At 32.6% G+C, this 16,871-nt stretch overlaps 1 protein-coding gene and 1 long non-coding RNA gene across 3 annotated transcripts; both read right to left on the bottom strand.

Annotated features, from left to right (window-relative positions):
- LOC110266466 lies at positions 12,109-12,885 on the bottom strand. Of its 2 annotated transcripts, XR_002353875.1 has the most exons (3): positions 12,684-12,885; positions 12,441-12,528; positions 12,109-12,318 (listed from the first exon to the last, which is right to left on the bottom strand). It is a non-coding gene; the product is annotated as an uncharacterized LOC110266466 (long non-coding RNA). The 2 variants fall into 2 exon arrangements; XR_002353874.1 differs by lacking the exon at positions 12,109-12,318 and having other exon boundaries at positions 12,389-12,528.
- On the bottom strand, positions 13,832-15,894 carry LOC107618681 (receptor-like serine/threonine-protein kinase At4g25390). Its single transcript, XM_016320811.2, has one exon. It carries the CDS (start codon positions 15,721-15,723, stop codon positions 14,023-14,025), a length of 1,701 nt encoding a protein of 566 aa, XP_016176297.1. The 5' UTR covers positions 15,724-15,894; the 3' UTR covers positions 13,832-14,022.

The raw sequence follows: 16,871 nt of genomic DNA, 5'->3' as shown, positions 1-16,871 counted from the left end.
CAAACTGATCTATAAGTTGGTACAACTCCAAATATGCTATGCCCAATTCCAAACTGATCTTATTTTTCCAAACAACTCAACAACAACCAACGATATCCATTTGACCTATCAACAACAGTCCTCACTGATTACTATTAGTCATATCTATTCAATCTTATAATTTCAAGAGCAACACATATATCACTCAGCCTATCTTGTATAATTACTTATTGAAATTTGCCAAACCAAGTCAACGTTTACCTCTTTTTCTCATCAATATTTCTACGCCTTATAAGTCAAAAACACTTTTTTGATCAAACTATTCCAAAACATCAACAGAACAATTATCATGCAAATCATGCTACCTCTATTAACTTCACTATACTCAAACATCAAGAATGAGTTCATCTAACAATGTTGAGTACCAGTTCATCAAAAGCACAAACAGTTTCCAACAAAACCAAATCTAAACAACAAATTCAATCATATTTTCTTCTATAAAGTCTGATTCAATCCAAACAACCTGACACTTATATGTCGAAATAATAACTCCAAACAAATTAGTATCTATAAGTCAAAATCAGTGCATACCAGATATCTTTTTCAAAGAAATATTTTATCCTCCATGCTATCAGATTAAACTGGGGGCTTATCCTCCTTATTTAACCATTATTCCTAATCATTCTCAAAATTCTTTTACTTTACTATTTACCTACATCAAATTCCAAGCATGACTATCATTTTTTTCATACAACAAGTTGAGTTTAGGGGCTACTACTATTACTATCACTATTCTGAACTAGGATTACAAGAAGAACCGAGCTTGACCTTGTCGAAGAAAGCCGAGACAAATCAGCACTACATCAATTAGCCGCTAAACGAGTTATAGCTCGGAAATACAACAAGAAACTCAAACCGAGGATATTCTCAGAAGGAGACCTCGTTCTCAGAAGGGTTGAAGATATACGTAAACCACAAGGACACGGCAAACTAAGTGCCAATTGGGAGGGACCATTCCGAATCCAACAAGTTATCGGCAAAAGAGCATACAAAATACAAAAACTTGATGGAACTATCCTACCAAATAGTTGGAATATATCTTCTTTAAAACTGTATTTCAGTTAGTCTACAAGTCGGGCACGGTGATGTACTCTTTTTCCTACTACCAGATTTTTATCCCTAAGGAGGGTTTTGCTGGAGAGGTTTTAATGAGGCACACCACCCCCGTATCTTTGTAACTATCAATAAAATACAAAGCCTACATGTTTTTCTATCTATTTCTCTACTCGGCCGAGCATTACTAACAATCCTTGTAAGATCATAAGACAAACAATCAAAAACCGATCTTCATGCAAGAAAAATTCGCTTGCAAAAGTCTAAACCAAAACAAACCATCACAGCATAATCCAAATTCACATGTCTCCTACCCAAAGAAAAACAAACAAGTGCTATACAAGCACAAAATCCAAATATAAAACATAAATTGTTTCCAAACTAAACTATTACAAATTCATAGAACAATTGGGTTCTCACCCTCCTCCTCAATGTCATCATCCTCATCCTCAACTATCTGACCATCCACGACAACCTTGCAAGGATCCATAGCAGACAAATCCACCTCCGAAGCTAGGAGCTTCACCTTCTCCACCGCCCCATCAAACCCAGCGGCAAACATTTCTGTACCATGATCCTCCTTCCCAGTCTCTGCTTGCTTCTTCTCAACGCCAAGAACTACCAAACGAGCTTCTAAAGCAGTCTTTTCTCCACCAAGCTTTTTTACAGCATCCTCGGCGGCCGTCAGTTTCCCTTGCAGAGAGTCCACCAAATCCAGTGCCTCGCAAAGCTTCTTCCCCTTTTCATCATTTTCTTGAAGCAATTGATCCATAGCAGCCTTATCAAATACTGACCGAACACACTTAAGCTCTTGTGTTCGGCCAATACACAACAAACGGGCACCCATTACCTAACAACACAATAAACAAATTCATGAAAAACAAAAGAACACAAAAGACTCACAAAACAAACACAAACCAAAGACCTCACCTGACCAACATCACCGGCATCATGTATAAGCTTAACATCGGCAGGATTCTGCCCATACTCATCAGCAAACAGAGAAAAAGGAAAATGCTCACTCCAAACAGACGTTAAGTCATCGTCACCTCTATACCCATGAAGAATCCTTTGGTTGTCAGTAAACCTTTTTACTTGCTCTATGTCAATCTCCTTCCCACCAAATCTATCCCCGGCTGCACCCAAACCCCTTTCTTTCTTGCTGTCCCTTTTTCTCTTATAGCTCACCTTTTTCACTGGCGACGGCTGATCCACTTCCGCATCTTTCTCAGTCATAGTATGACTACTCGAACCTTGCTTTTCCACATTCTTGGTACGAAAAAATGCCCGCAAACCACTCAAGGTCACCTTCGGAGCCCTTTCCACTGCAAAAAACATAATCAAAGTCAAACAAACTATAAAAAAAAAACCAAAAAAAAAAAATCCTAGATATATAACCATTACCTATATATTCAGCCAATCCATCTTTATCAGATTCAAGATCAAGGAGATCCATAACAGATAATAACAAAGATGAAGATATATTATTAACCAGAAACTCAACAAGCATCTCATTTCTATACTCCATCCTGTCCATGCCTAATATCTGTCTAGGATGTGGGACCCAAAACAAAGGAAACTTCTCTAGCCAACACTCATCAACATACCATGGAAACTCACCATCAGCAACACCCACCTTCAAGAACATCGACTTGAAACCCTTATAAGACGACTTATACAAACTAAAAATGGCTCGGCCTGGGGCGTTCGCCAGATTCAACCAACCCCCTCTCTTCACACCCTTACACTGAAAAAGAGCAAAAAATACCTCCAACGATGGTTCACACTCAAGATATCCCATCAACACCTCAAAAGCCCTAACAAAAGCCCATGAATTGGGATGCATTTGAGAAGGCGCACACTTAAGCTGCACCAACACCCCTTGCTCAAACTCAGTAAAAGGAAATTTAACCCCAAGGTCAACAAAAATGCAATTGTAAACAAAAAATGACTCGAAGTCCTCACCACGATGAGACACACGATCATTAGCACTACAGGGCAAAAATTTCAAAGTAATACCACAACCCTCCCTCACCCATGAAGATGGCAAACCTGACTGACAAATACTTCGATCATCATCAAAAACAGAATCGTAGTCTTTAACCGATTCAGCTACCCACGCAAAAGGATCGTTAGCATCCCAAAGACCCAAACCCAAACCTCTTCAACAATTTTATCTTTCTTTTCATCCAACACTCCCTTACCCTGACCCCTGACATTTTTCCTTTTTCCTACCACGACACTCTTCCCTTTCTCCATCACCAAAAGACAGAATTCGAAACAGAAAGAAGGAAAAAAGATAAGAAGAAATGACTAACCTTTCTTACTCATTCTCAGAAAATCAATCGAAATCTTGAAATAAAGCCAAAATCCAAAATTTTCAAAGCCCACTGTACACACGACCCTCCAAAACCCTAACCAAATCAGAATCGTTTATCACAAAAGAAAAGAAAAACTAGTGGACTGCAAGGGAAAAATCGTTCCATTTCCCAACACGCATTAACTGCATTAGTCATATCAGATGTCTTTTCCCCATTTCCCAACAAATTTAATCCAAATCATATATTATTTTCAAAATCAACCGCCAAAACACAGAATTTCCCGAAAATTTTCATAAAAAAATGCTGAACTATAAGGGCCCTACAAATCCGAGGTATACGTGAACAAGCTTAAGATCATCTATACCTCAGACACCAGACACCCAAGGTCAGCAAAGTTCGAAGACTCTAATAAACAAGTTGAGCTAGGGGGCTCCCTCGCTGATTCTGATTTCGAGCTTTAACAAAAATAAGCTCAACCCGTTTATAAATCAAACTTTCAAACAGGTCGACCTTGGGGGCTATGATCCGTTGGCTATAATTCGCCTCAGATAAAACTATACATCGGAATATGTTTAAAACTAAATAACCACATGCTACATCAGGAATACGTGGAGAGTACGTATTTTGGACTTCTAACAGACTTATCCTATCAAATCAAACAACTACGTGCCAACCCAAATCGGCACAGGAATCTCTCTGTAAATCTCTCTAAACAAGCTCACTAAAGAGCAGTTACCACAATATTAGACCCACTAAGTAACCACAACAATTCTATAAATACATCCACTCCTGACATGAAAGAGGTACATTATTCATTCTGAATAACTTCGTATATCTTCTACTCTTACTAACTTGAGCGTTGGAGTCCCTTTGCAGGTGTCCAACGCCGCCTCCCCATCAAAAGACAACGTTCCACCTCTCTACACCAAAGAAAGTTAGTTCAAGTATCAACAGAACGAGCTATACCTCACTTTCACATAGGAACAAACGTTGTTTAATTTTTTTTTTTTTTTGAAAAATGTAAAAATTTGTTACTAGTTCAAGAATAATTCATACTGCATGTATGAAAAATTCAGAATTTAAGGTGATCCATATAAAATTGTATAATCAATAAAAGATATCATATTAATTTACAGATAGAATTTTTGCTTAGGTCCTTTGTATATGGATGTTAGTTTCTTTGTATTGAATACAAAATATTTTTCATGTTATACGTGATGTTATTCATGAGAATATCAAGTATTCACATTCACATAGCTTAGGTCATAGGTGTTGCATAACATAGTAGGCTTCTGACAATTGAGCGTGAGTTATAACTTGTTTTTGGAAAATATTTGAATAGTAATTTGGATGAACATCTAGTCGAATGTTTTTTGTCTGATATGGACTCTCTATTTAATTTACCAAATTTTATGAAATATATTTTTATTTAAAAAAAATCATGTTTAAAAAAGTTCAAAGAACATAAAATTATTTAATTTAATAAAAAAAACTTATTATAGTTTTTAATAAAGATTATATGTGAACAATTATGTGTGTTTAGCTTTTAGAAATGGGTGCTTTCATAAAGACGCGTAAAACATCTTTTTGTAAAGATGCTTAAGTGCCGTATTATTATTGGATGTATTAATGAACCGGTTATTTTTTAATATATTAACAAATTAAAATAAAATCGATTTTTTTATAACAATAATAATAAATCCAATCTTTTTTAGGGATCTAATTGTATTTTTAAATTTTTAGGGATTTAAATGTCTACAAAACAAAAAGTTAGATATATATTTGTCTTTTTATCAAAAAATTTAAAGATGTTTGATTTAGATTGTGTAATTCGATCGGATCAAATCAGGTCTAATAATTATAATGCAGACAATTGGGTTTATTATTGTTGGTATAATAAACCGATTTTGTTCTGGTTTATTAAAAAATAAATTATTAACCGGTTTAATAAAGATGTCCAATAATAACATGATACATATAAATATCTTAAAAAAAAAAAGACATTTTTAGTGTCTTTATTAAAGTGGTCTCCTTTATTCTTACCCAGGTTCATATTTTATTGTGTATGATATGGTAGGTGAAAATAGAAAATAAATATAAAATGTGTGTCATGTATATAAAATGATAATGACACCATTAATTATTTGGATATTTGTTCTTTGTCTTAGGCAATATCCCTTTTGATTCAACATTGGTGAGTGAAATTTAAGAAACTTTCTACTTTCCAGTTTCATTCGAAAAAGGGGTATTTATGGATTGAATCTAATCCGCATATTTGTGGTATTTATCAGATCGGATTGCAGATTTTATATAGGTATATGTATATCCGATTTGTATATTCGCGGATCCGCAAAAATAAATAAATAAATAAGTAAATATTTAATTGGTATTCGAAAGATTTTGACAGTCTAGAAAAGATAAAACAATGATATCACAACAAATTACTCGTATTGAGTGATCCTTTAACTTGCATAATAATGAGTGGTCAATGAAAATAACAACCACCGTAATATCTTCGTGGAATTGCTGTCTTGACTCGCCTTCATGATTGATAATTCGTGGTTCATTGCTTTTTAGCATCTCCCTCAAGAACATCATGCTCTCCCCATGATAAGACAACTAGTATAGTCTAGTTAACATTAATTAAAGTTTAGTAATGTGTAATTTAAAAAAACTATTGTAAAAGTTATACAATTTTATTTTCATAATGTAAATTACAGTTTACCTAGATCATTTCTTTAATATTAAAAGTGCCATTAATAGATGTAACAGAAATAATATTTCCGTGTTCTTTTTCAAATTCCTCTCTAACATTCGGGTCACGCTATGAACATTGGTCACTAGTTCTACTCCGAGTCTGCCTCTTCTATCAGTACCAATTATTAACAAAATTACTCATAGTGAATAGATCAGATTCACTAAAAATAAAAGAAAAAACAATAAAATAGAGCAAGAGCGTACAAAAAAATAAATAATAATAATAATAATAATAATAATAATAATAATAATAACCTAAAAGAAAATAAGAACATATGAGACTATATATGCAACTAACTAATCAAAGAGTAAATAGAATCCCCTATTTTTTAACGTCATATAACAATGAAGAGTATTCCGGCAAAGATACTCTTTCCGCGTTATATATTGGTTTCACACTGCTCCGAGATGTCCAATAACTTTTGGACTAGAATTGAAGTATCCTTGTGAACTCGGACCCAAGCTTGGTATCTATAAAAAGGATTCCCATACTTAAGTCAGTAAAAAATTTTTGAGAAAGCGAGTATAATATTGGTGTTGTGTTGTTGTTTGTTTTGTCCTTTATCGTTGGCCTCCACTATAATTTATAGTTGTTTGGGCTAAATTATTCAGTTACTTTGACGAGTCGAAGTATCCGTGGCCGACTTTAGGACAAGATTTGGGAGAAAAGTTTGTTGCATAGGAATAAGGAGTTATTCATTTTTGAATTTATTTAATCATGCCGAGATATAATCTATTTCTTCCGAAGTATTAAGAGCACAGTACAAAAAAATAATATCCATCAAAGATAATTACGAACCATACACCCAAACTAATTAAGCAAAAATAATGTTATACCCTAAATAATAAACTGAAGAAGATAGGTTAAGGACACACATATGAGAGAGAAGGTAAAGTAGAACAATAGGATATATTACATAATTAAGCACTATATAAGTTTTTTAAAACAAAGAAAAAAAAAACTAATCAAGCACGATGATCATCATAGTCTTGCACACACTCTATACAGAAATTTATTTAACATATAGATCAAGTACTAGTAATTACATATAATTAAGTTAACAAATAAGGGAAAGTTGTGAGAGTTGAGATTAGGAATGATCATAGTCCGGCTCTGACGTTGGACGGAGCTCTGTCAGTTGGAACAATTAGCATGAAGCAAGATTGCATGATTTAATTTCTGTTTCAGCCTAGTAAGTAGTAAGATCAATGCTTGTCAAGTCCTCCACCTGTGTGTTCAACAATTTCATGTAATATCATATATAGACGCATCAAATTGTTGCAACTTATTGCACTTCAATTCATCAATCAATAATTTTTAAACTTTCATATAGAAATAGAAACAATGATATTTATCCTTATTGTTTTATTTACAAGTTATGTTATTGTAAATAAAGAGTTCAATTAACATGAACTGATTTGTTTAAATTTTAAATTTTAAGAAATCTAAAATTTTAATTACAGATATTAAATTCTCTAAAAAATGTAACTAAAAAAAATTAATATTAATTATTTAAAAGTTAATTTGTTATACTTCTTAATAAATTAAATGATACACAACTACACAAGAATGCAATAAATCTAATAGATAAAATCAAAATTTCAAAAGACTAAATCCAAACAAACATAGAGTAATACTTTCGCATACATATTTACCAATAGTATAACTAAAATTTATAATTGTGAACAGATTATATGCTGATTTTCTTCGCCCATTGTTGCCTCAAATTCAGATCTCGTATCTTCTACTTGGTGATTAATAAACATAAGCAGATCCTTGTCCAGATGGAAAGGAGAAACCCAAAGATGATCATTAAGATTTGGAAACGAGATCTTCAATAATCAAGTTCCTCAGCTACTTGCACCTTTTATTTTATTTTTATTTTAATAATGCTGCAACTACTTTTGGCCGTGGTTTTTTAGATGCTCACACAACCCTGGCTTATGATTGACAAATTTTTAAATTTTCGTGACCCAGAGTAATTTCTCTAAGAATTTTTATTCATTTAGTGCTAGAGAAGTATAGACTATGGTGGAGAATAAATATTCTTATATTCAGATTAATATATGAAATTTAGGTCGAATTTTAAATTAATTTTTAAAAAATTAATTGACCCAGTTATAATTCTTAAATTTCCATTTATCATTCGAGTTAGTTCATAGTATAAGTAGTCAAGCATTTGAACATTTTACTAACTTCGATTATTTTTGTACGAGCTATATCTCATTGTTAATGGAGATGATTTTAGAGATTAGCATCATAATGTTATAAATGTGAAAAATATATGAAATTAGTCTCATATCAAAAAAAATATAAAAAAATAAAGAAAAGTAGAAAATTTATAAGACGAGAGACTTATTAACTTAATAAATTTTGAGCTGGATGTGATGTCTTTTTATTTTATATTCTTCTACTAAGAAGACTAAAAAAATATATTTTTTAAATTGGATAAAATATATTTTTTGCCTTTGAAGTTTGTTAAAAATTTTAAAAATATTTTTAAATTTTATTTTGTTTCAATTTTGTCTCAAAAAATTTTTAACTGCATCAAATATACTCCTAACGTCTAATTTTTTAAAAAAATTAGGACTAATGCAGCAACAATTTTACAAGAACAACCTTCACTACAAACAAACTAGACATAGTTGTCATGCATTATTACTAGATTGGTCTTAAAATTTTTGAAAATTTAGTTGTTAATAGTATATTTGATGTAAATTGAAAACTTCATGGACAAAATTAAAATAAAATAAAACTTAAGGATATTTTTGAAATTTTTGACAAATTTCAAAGATAAAAAATATACTTTACCTTTTAAAATGAAAATTTATTTTATTTTTAATCACACTTTTTGAACTAAAATATAAATTAAAAAACTATAAAATTATAATTTAAATATGAATATTAACTTCTCAATAACAAGTATTTTTTCTTTTTTATAAATAAGTGCATTATAATTATTTGACATAAAATTTATAAGACGCAAACTTTATTGAGTTAGACTCAATCTTAGTGTGACCCACTTGGTTCTTTTCCAAAATTTCTCTTGTGATCGAGCGGATCGATTGTCAACATAGAATGCTTTCATAGAGGTTATTGAGTGATCCTTTACCTTGTTGGGTTATACTGAGTGGTCAAATTCTATCTAATACGGCGCGACAATGAATTTTATGAAACGAGGAATCGACCACTTCGTTAATAAAAAGTACATATATATTTTTTGCACTTTAAAATATATTCTCTATCAGTATATTTTTGTAATGCATTTTACATTATATAATTTTTTGCATAATTTTTTAATTTTTTAATATTATATATATTATTGGCCCCATGATACTATTTCTGGATCCGTCCCTGATCTGGTAAAAAATTAATTTTTGTTGATATTAGATCAATTTAATTAAATTTAATTAATAAAAATACTTAAATACGTAGCATTATTTAATTTTTTTTCTAAGATCTTATAAAAAAATGAAAAGGATAACTACAATAATTAATTAAATAGCATGATCATCATCTATTATTTTTAATTGATCATTGTAATAGCATGTTCACTATCTACTTACCACTCATTTAAAATTATATGTAAAGAAAATCAATAATGTCATTCTTTATATGATTCTTTTACGTGATATTTTGTATGAACTTGTACACAAAATAATTGTTGGCATTATTAAAATAAGAATAACATTATTATCTTCTATATAAATAGATTATTTTTTTCCTTCTCAAACCAAATTTCATCTAATTCACTGCAGCTCAAAGTGGTTTAACCTTTTAATATTTCATACTCGTAATTCAGGGTATCTTGTAGCAGTTTTTTCTTTGTTTCTTTTAATGGATATATTCTGCAAAGGGTTAATTATAAAAAACACTCTCAAATTATTCAAACGTTTACAAAAATGCACCCGAATTTTACTATCAAATAAAAATGTCTTCAAATGATTTAAAAATACGACAAAAATATTAAATACGTATTTTCAAAAAATGTCTTGGAGATTGAACTTTAATGCGATTTTTCGCAAGCATGATTAGAAAAATGAGATATTATTATTCTTAAATTTTGGTGTTTTTTGTTACGTATATATTTTTTGTGATTTTTTAAAAGTATTATTGGTTGTTAACAAAAAAAATATATACTTAACGAAAAATCACTAAATTTTAAAGATAATAATATCTCATTTTTATAATCATGCTTGCAAAAAATCACATCAAAATTCAATTTCTAAGACATTTTTTGAAAATATATATTTACTGTTGGCCATTTTGTCGCTATGGGGCCAACTCGTTTTAATGGGCGGGACTTTGCCTCTAAAATTAAGCTCGTTTATTTTTTTTACATTCTTTTTAAATAGCCCTTTTTGCCAATATGTTTTTTGATTTGACCCATCAACTAAAAAAATACTATTTGTTAAAAGTTTTTAACCTAAAAATGATATTTTTAGTCAAAATATTTTTTAAAAAATAAAATAAAAAGATAAATAAGACAACTCGTTTAATTTATTGGATTGACCATAAACAGATCGGACTAAAATTTTATGGCCTGCGAATGAAGCAAGTTAAATGAGCCCGGCCATTTAACACGCAAACTTAAACCGACTGGACCTAAATAGGTCGGGTTGGCCAGTTTGAGAGCTACATTTTTATGTTAACCAACCATTCTCGAAAATTAAAAATTTGGTCACCGGGGTCTTTATATATCGTTCTTGTGTTAGTCCTTTCTCTCTTGAAAGAAAATTCAACGCCATCGACCATAATATTTTTAGTATGGAACCTGAGGACCATTCGGCAGGAAAATTCTCCTACACTGCCGTTCAATGCAACGAAGTTGTCCAACAATTCAGTTGAAAGGGGAAGATAATCAATCTTCTTTGGTTTATATAACCGACATGTAACCATGAATATAGCTGTAAAATTTGTAGCAGAAAACCTCTTTAACAGCATTATAAATGAATTATTCAATCTTTAACAGCATTATGAGTGAGTTATTCAATTTTCTTTTTTTGTTTTTCATTTGAATGGTTCGTATTTTTTATGAACTCCTCGTCTCAATACTCAATGTTTTTTCTTCTTGTTAGGTTTTTCTTTTTTTTCTTTATTGGATTCCTGTTTGTATTTTTGTCGATAATTAAAATAATGGCATCATCCTGCACTATTGGAAACATAAAGATTCTAGCGAATCAAGATTCAAGTGGTCTCTACTCTCTTATAAACATTATAGAAACATTAGTTTCCAAGCATTAGTGTGGTTGAACATTGTACTTGTGAAATCCCGATCATCTTTTCAAATAACATGAGAATTTTGGTTGCTTGCTTGCATGGCTCTTCTTAAAAATCACTGGCACTCAAAGGTGGGCATAGTTTGAATTTTTAAAAATCTAAACTGGATCCATTTTAGAATCAGTTTTGTGGTTTATAAAACCAAAGCGGAATTAGATTGAACATTGAAGAGAGAAATTGGTTCTAAACCGATTTGAAAAAACAAAAAACCGATTTTAAATCAGTTTTAGAAGTTAAATTCGATTTTATTTATAAATCGGTTTTAAATTCGATTTTTTAATCTCCAAATTTAAATTTTGGTTTTTTTTTAATCCAATTTTAGAACCAGATTTTTAAACAAAAAATTCAATTTTAAATTCGATTTTATTTATAAATCAGTTTTAAATTCGATTTTTTAATCTCCAAATTTAAATTTTGGTTTTTTTTTAATCCAGTTTTAGAACCAGATTTTTAAACAAAAAATTCAATTTTAAAACCAATTTTTGAAAATCCAGTTTTAAAACCAGTTTTTTCAACCAAAAATTCAGTTTTCAAACTAGTTTTTAAAAATCTAATTTCCAAACCAGATATTTTAACAAAAAATCCACTTTTAAAACCAATTTTTAGAAATTCAATTTTCAAACCATAATTTTTTTAAAAGTAAAATTAATACTAAAGTCATTTTAAAGTGTATAGGTTCATTACAACTAGAATTTGATTCTTTATAAATCTAATAACAATAGCTAATCTATATAACATTTAATTATTCTCAAAACATCAAGAGGATATCACCGAAAAATCTCTCTAAAACAAGAACCACAAAATATCAAAAGATGCCAAGTTGCCAACAAAATTATCAAACACCCACAACCTTTGAAAAAAATATATCTGCAAATAATAAAATATACCTTTGTCATTTTAAAACAAATCTTAGAATGAAAGTATTAAACTAAATGAGAATACTAAGCATACCTAGTTATCAAGATTATCAATTGGGCTATAAGGTATACCTAATAACGGGTTCCTTAGCTATTCTTGGTTGATTTTGAGACTTATCACCGATCCACTTCCTTCTATTCTCATGCCAAGCAATTGCAGCTGCATAATATTTCAATCAACAGTAGGTTTTAAGTAAAAATTTAGAGGAATTAAATATAAACATAAATAAAATCATTGGTGAAATGTTCAGAAAATTGAAATTGGAAAAAGAAAACAGAAAATTATGACAAGGCTACTGCCAAAAAAGTCTTTACAATTTAAGATTGTAACAAAAATTTAAAGAAAAGCTTTATATTGCACTTGAGGACAAGTCCTCTGATCTAAATGGATCATTCCAATAATATTATCGTCCTACACACAAGACATAACCCAATTTATCCATCAGCAACAAACTTTAAAGTTATAATAGATTAATTTCTGACTTGATGAAAAATAAGGTGAGAAAATAAAAAGCTAATGTCACAGAATGATGATATATGATGTATCTGACTTCAGCGGCTAACTCTGTCGCCATTGTATAATTGTTGCTTCCTTGATTCTCTGCATTCCCACTCACACAAATGAGTAAATGCTTCATTTATTTATTTATTCATTTTCTTTGATTAATGGTTGGACAAAGAACTAAGTATGAAAATCAATTAATCAAAATGCAATTCAAACTCAAGAATTCCAGCAGCAATATCTCAATAGGATTACACAATCTCAATAGTTTCAGCAACAATTTCAGCAATTTTACAATAAAATAGTAAATTTTCACACAAGCAAACAATGTGTACAATAGAGGTTTAGGAAGTATTAGAGATATAACCATTAAAATTACTTTTTTTCATCATGACATGGTATTAGAATTCTAGATTCGAAAGGTCAAGAGTTCGATCCTTGGTAAACCCAAAAATCAGTTTAAGCTTTTGGGAAAATGTTTATTATCCCTAGTACTCGGATGGTTATTTTAGATAATATGGGAGATGTTCATTTTGTAACTCAATAGCCCATTGTACACATTGTACAAATAGTCCATTGGCTCCTAGCAGGACTTAATTAATATAATGTGATTTGAATTTTTTTATTTAAAATTAATTTTTTTAAAATGGTTTGGTTTGAATTGGATTTAAAATCCAAGATTTGGATTTTTTTGCCAGCCCTAACTGTACCCATTAGTGGCCCATTACTATAGCGTAGTTATTACTTAATACTTATTAGTGAATTAGAAGTATGATGGAGAAAGCAAAGTGCATAGTAGTATAGTTGAATATAACATATGTCGTAAGGCGTTGCACCATTCTCCATTCGTAGACGGGTTTTTATCCAATATTCTCGGATGATTTCATTGATCTGTGGAAAACTGTATGTATGTCCAACTGTCCAAGTCAATTTGCATAATCAGAAAAACGACAACAATCAATTACCAAAAGATGTTACACAAAAGTAAGAAGGGTTTCTGATTAGCAAAAGTTGTGAACTACAAAGATGGCCTCTCCACTAAAGCATGCCTCAAAGTTAGTGTGAAATAGAGAAATCAATCAAAACTAGCAAAAGTGAAAACAAAAGAGAGTCAACGCAACTAAAAGGGAAATTTACAGCAAAGTAGAATTGCTACTGTTGAGTGGATGATGAAGATGAATAGTGAAGGGGCAATTGAGATGGGTCCAATTCCCCACTAAGCATCCCAACAACCTCTTTCATTGAAGGACGACGAGACGGTGACTTGAGCAAACAGAGCAACGCAACCTTGATACAGAGCAGAGCCTGCTCTTTATCCAAACCCTGAATGGATTCATCAACAAGATCAAGCAGCTTCCCTTTGCGGCTGCAATGGCGACCCCACGACACAAGATTCGCTCTCTGAAACTCACTGCTCGACAATGGTGAACCAGTAGTCACCTCCAATGGACGCCTCCCAGACACTATTACAAGCAATAACACCCCGAAACTGTACACATCGCACTTCTCCGACGCATCGCCACCACACTCTGGAGCAACATAGAACACCGTCCCTCTCATGCTTTGGTTGCTGCTCATAGCGCCACTCTTGGGGATTTCACCATCATCTACCCATGAATCTACGCTGTTCCTGCTACCGCTTTTCTTAATCTCCCTGAACCACCACTCATCACTCTCTCTCTCTGCACCATTTCTATCCTTTTCTTTCTTCTTTTTGTTTTTCTTTTTCTTCTTGCTAGCAAGCTCTTGAGAATACTCCTCCTTCCACCATTCCCTCACAGGCCTTCTTCTCTGCTTCTTCAAAACATCACCGTCCTCATCCATAGATTCCCACCATTCCAGTTTCCTCCTACTACTACTGCTATTATTCTTCTTCTTCTTCTTGTTGATCTCATCCTTTGCACTGGTAGAAGCAGCAGAAGCAGAAGCAGTCAACTCAGCTTTGGGTCTCTGCATTCCAACGTCATTCCCAATCCAATCCATCACATAATCCTTCAACACAGCACCCGATGAACCTCCGTTCTCTTCATTTACCAAATTGCCCCCCACACCCTTCCCATTTTTCTTCACAACTGCATCAGGCGATGGAATTGGTCCTTCCGGAGATTGCTCCTCAAAAACAGAGGCACCGTCACTCTCGCACCCCAAAGCCTCAGCTTCCAACCTGTTCTCCGTCTTGAACCTCGCAAGTCCAAAGTCTCCTATCTTGGCCGCAAAGGACCGGTCCAAGAGAACATTACTGGGCTTGATATCGCCGTGAATCACCGGAGGGTCGCAGGAATGAAGAAACTGTAACCCTCTCGCGACGTCCAGTGCGACGGAGAATCTCGTCTGCCATCGCATGAGCTCAGGGGATTTTCGGCGGAGGAGTGCGTCGTGGAGGTTGCCGTTGTGCATGAGGTCGTACACGATGAGGAAACGGCGCCGTTTGGGGTCGGAGGCGAACCCTATAGCAGGGACCACGTGACGGCACGTGGAGGAGGAGGATGAACGGAGGAGCCTGGAAGCGAAGAGGAGCTCGTTGTGGAACTCGCGCTCCCCTTGGAGGGATGCAGAGGAGTCCATGAGCTTAACGGCGAGGGGTTTTCCGGCGAGGGAGGCGGAGAAGACAGGGCCAAAGCCTCCATGGCCGAGGATGGTGGAGAAGGAGTTGGTGGCGCGGCGGAGGAGGGAGTAGGAGAAGCGGTGAGGAGGGTTGGAGTCGGAGTCAGAAGAAGGAGTTGTCCGGTTCTTCTTCCTTGTTGGGTTTCGAAGGCAGAGGAAGAAGAGGACGAAGAAAGAGGAGGCGGAGGAGAAGACATGGTTTTGGGGTTTGTTTGGTGGCGATGACGTGGACAGGTGGCGTGATGGCATCTTTTCATGTGAATTGCCAACTAGTTTGTTAGTCTTCTGAGGGGGGTTTTTAATGCGTCTCTGGATATTCGAGAATAGAAGAATACTGAATACAGTTACACTATGTATCTATTCATTTATTGTTTTCTTCTACTCTACTTGGCTACTTCCATTTCCATAACCCTCTTTACTTATATAGCTACCTCCAATTTTAGTACCGCATCATCTTTATTTAAAAAAAAAAAAATCACGTCTATGTTACTAGTATTTTAGAAAAATAAAGGTGCATTATCAACTCCATCTACATTTTATTACTAGTTAGTACTTTGATAATTAAGTCTCTTTAAATTATAGGTAGTTGTTGTAAATGTGTTTTGAGTAAGCAAGGCTAAAACAATGACATTAATTACTTTTATAAGAACTGTTTTTTTGATCTACCAATTAAATACTCCGCCTTAGTAGTCCATAGCAAGTGTGATGAGTTAACTTGTAACCAAGGGGGAAAATGGGGCGATATAAATAAATATTGATGGGCGGTGTTTATTGGTAATATACATTTGTGATTATGTGTGTTGATTCCTACATATATGTATAGCACAGGCTAGGACTATAGTTAGTAGTATTAGTTACTTCAATTCATTGTCTACCTGTAAACGCGGCACTTATTTTTTAGCCTTTTATGATTCATGCTTTGCATATGAATATTGTAGAAGATAGATTCATTGCCTAAGATTCATAATACATGCTCTATATATGTTCATACTTTATAATGCTTTTTTGACTCAACTCTTCCTTTCATTACAAGACAAATTAGAAAGAAACACCAATTATTGCAACTCGATCTTATCTATCGCGGTTTCACACCTTTAGGCTATGTTTTAAAGAGAGACTGCAACGGAGAGGAAAAAAAATAAGAAATAGAAATTAAATTAAAATTTTATTTTAATAAATATTAAAATTGAAAAATAAATTTATAATTTAAAAAATTAAATAAGAATACTTTTAAAAGGAAATATTGTTATAGTTTAAGTCTTTAGTCTAAGAAATTTCAATTTCTTTTGTCTCGACTTTTTGAAAGTACTTAAAAATTTGAAATTTTATATCTAAAACTAAAATTTTAATTCCAATTTTTTACCACCAAATATAATATTGAATTATAATTTCCAATT

The sequence above is a fragment of the Arachis ipaensis genome, chromosome B09 (genome assembly GCF_000816755.2).
Source record: "Arachis ipaensis cultivar K30076 chromosome B09, Araip1.1, whole genome shotgun sequence".
Taxonomy (NCBI): Eukaryota; Viridiplantae; Streptophyta; class Magnoliopsida; order Fabales; family Fabaceae; genus Arachis; species Arachis ipaensis.
Note: the sequence above shows the minus strand (reverse complement) of the source record. Positions and strands in the feature narration are given on the sequence as shown.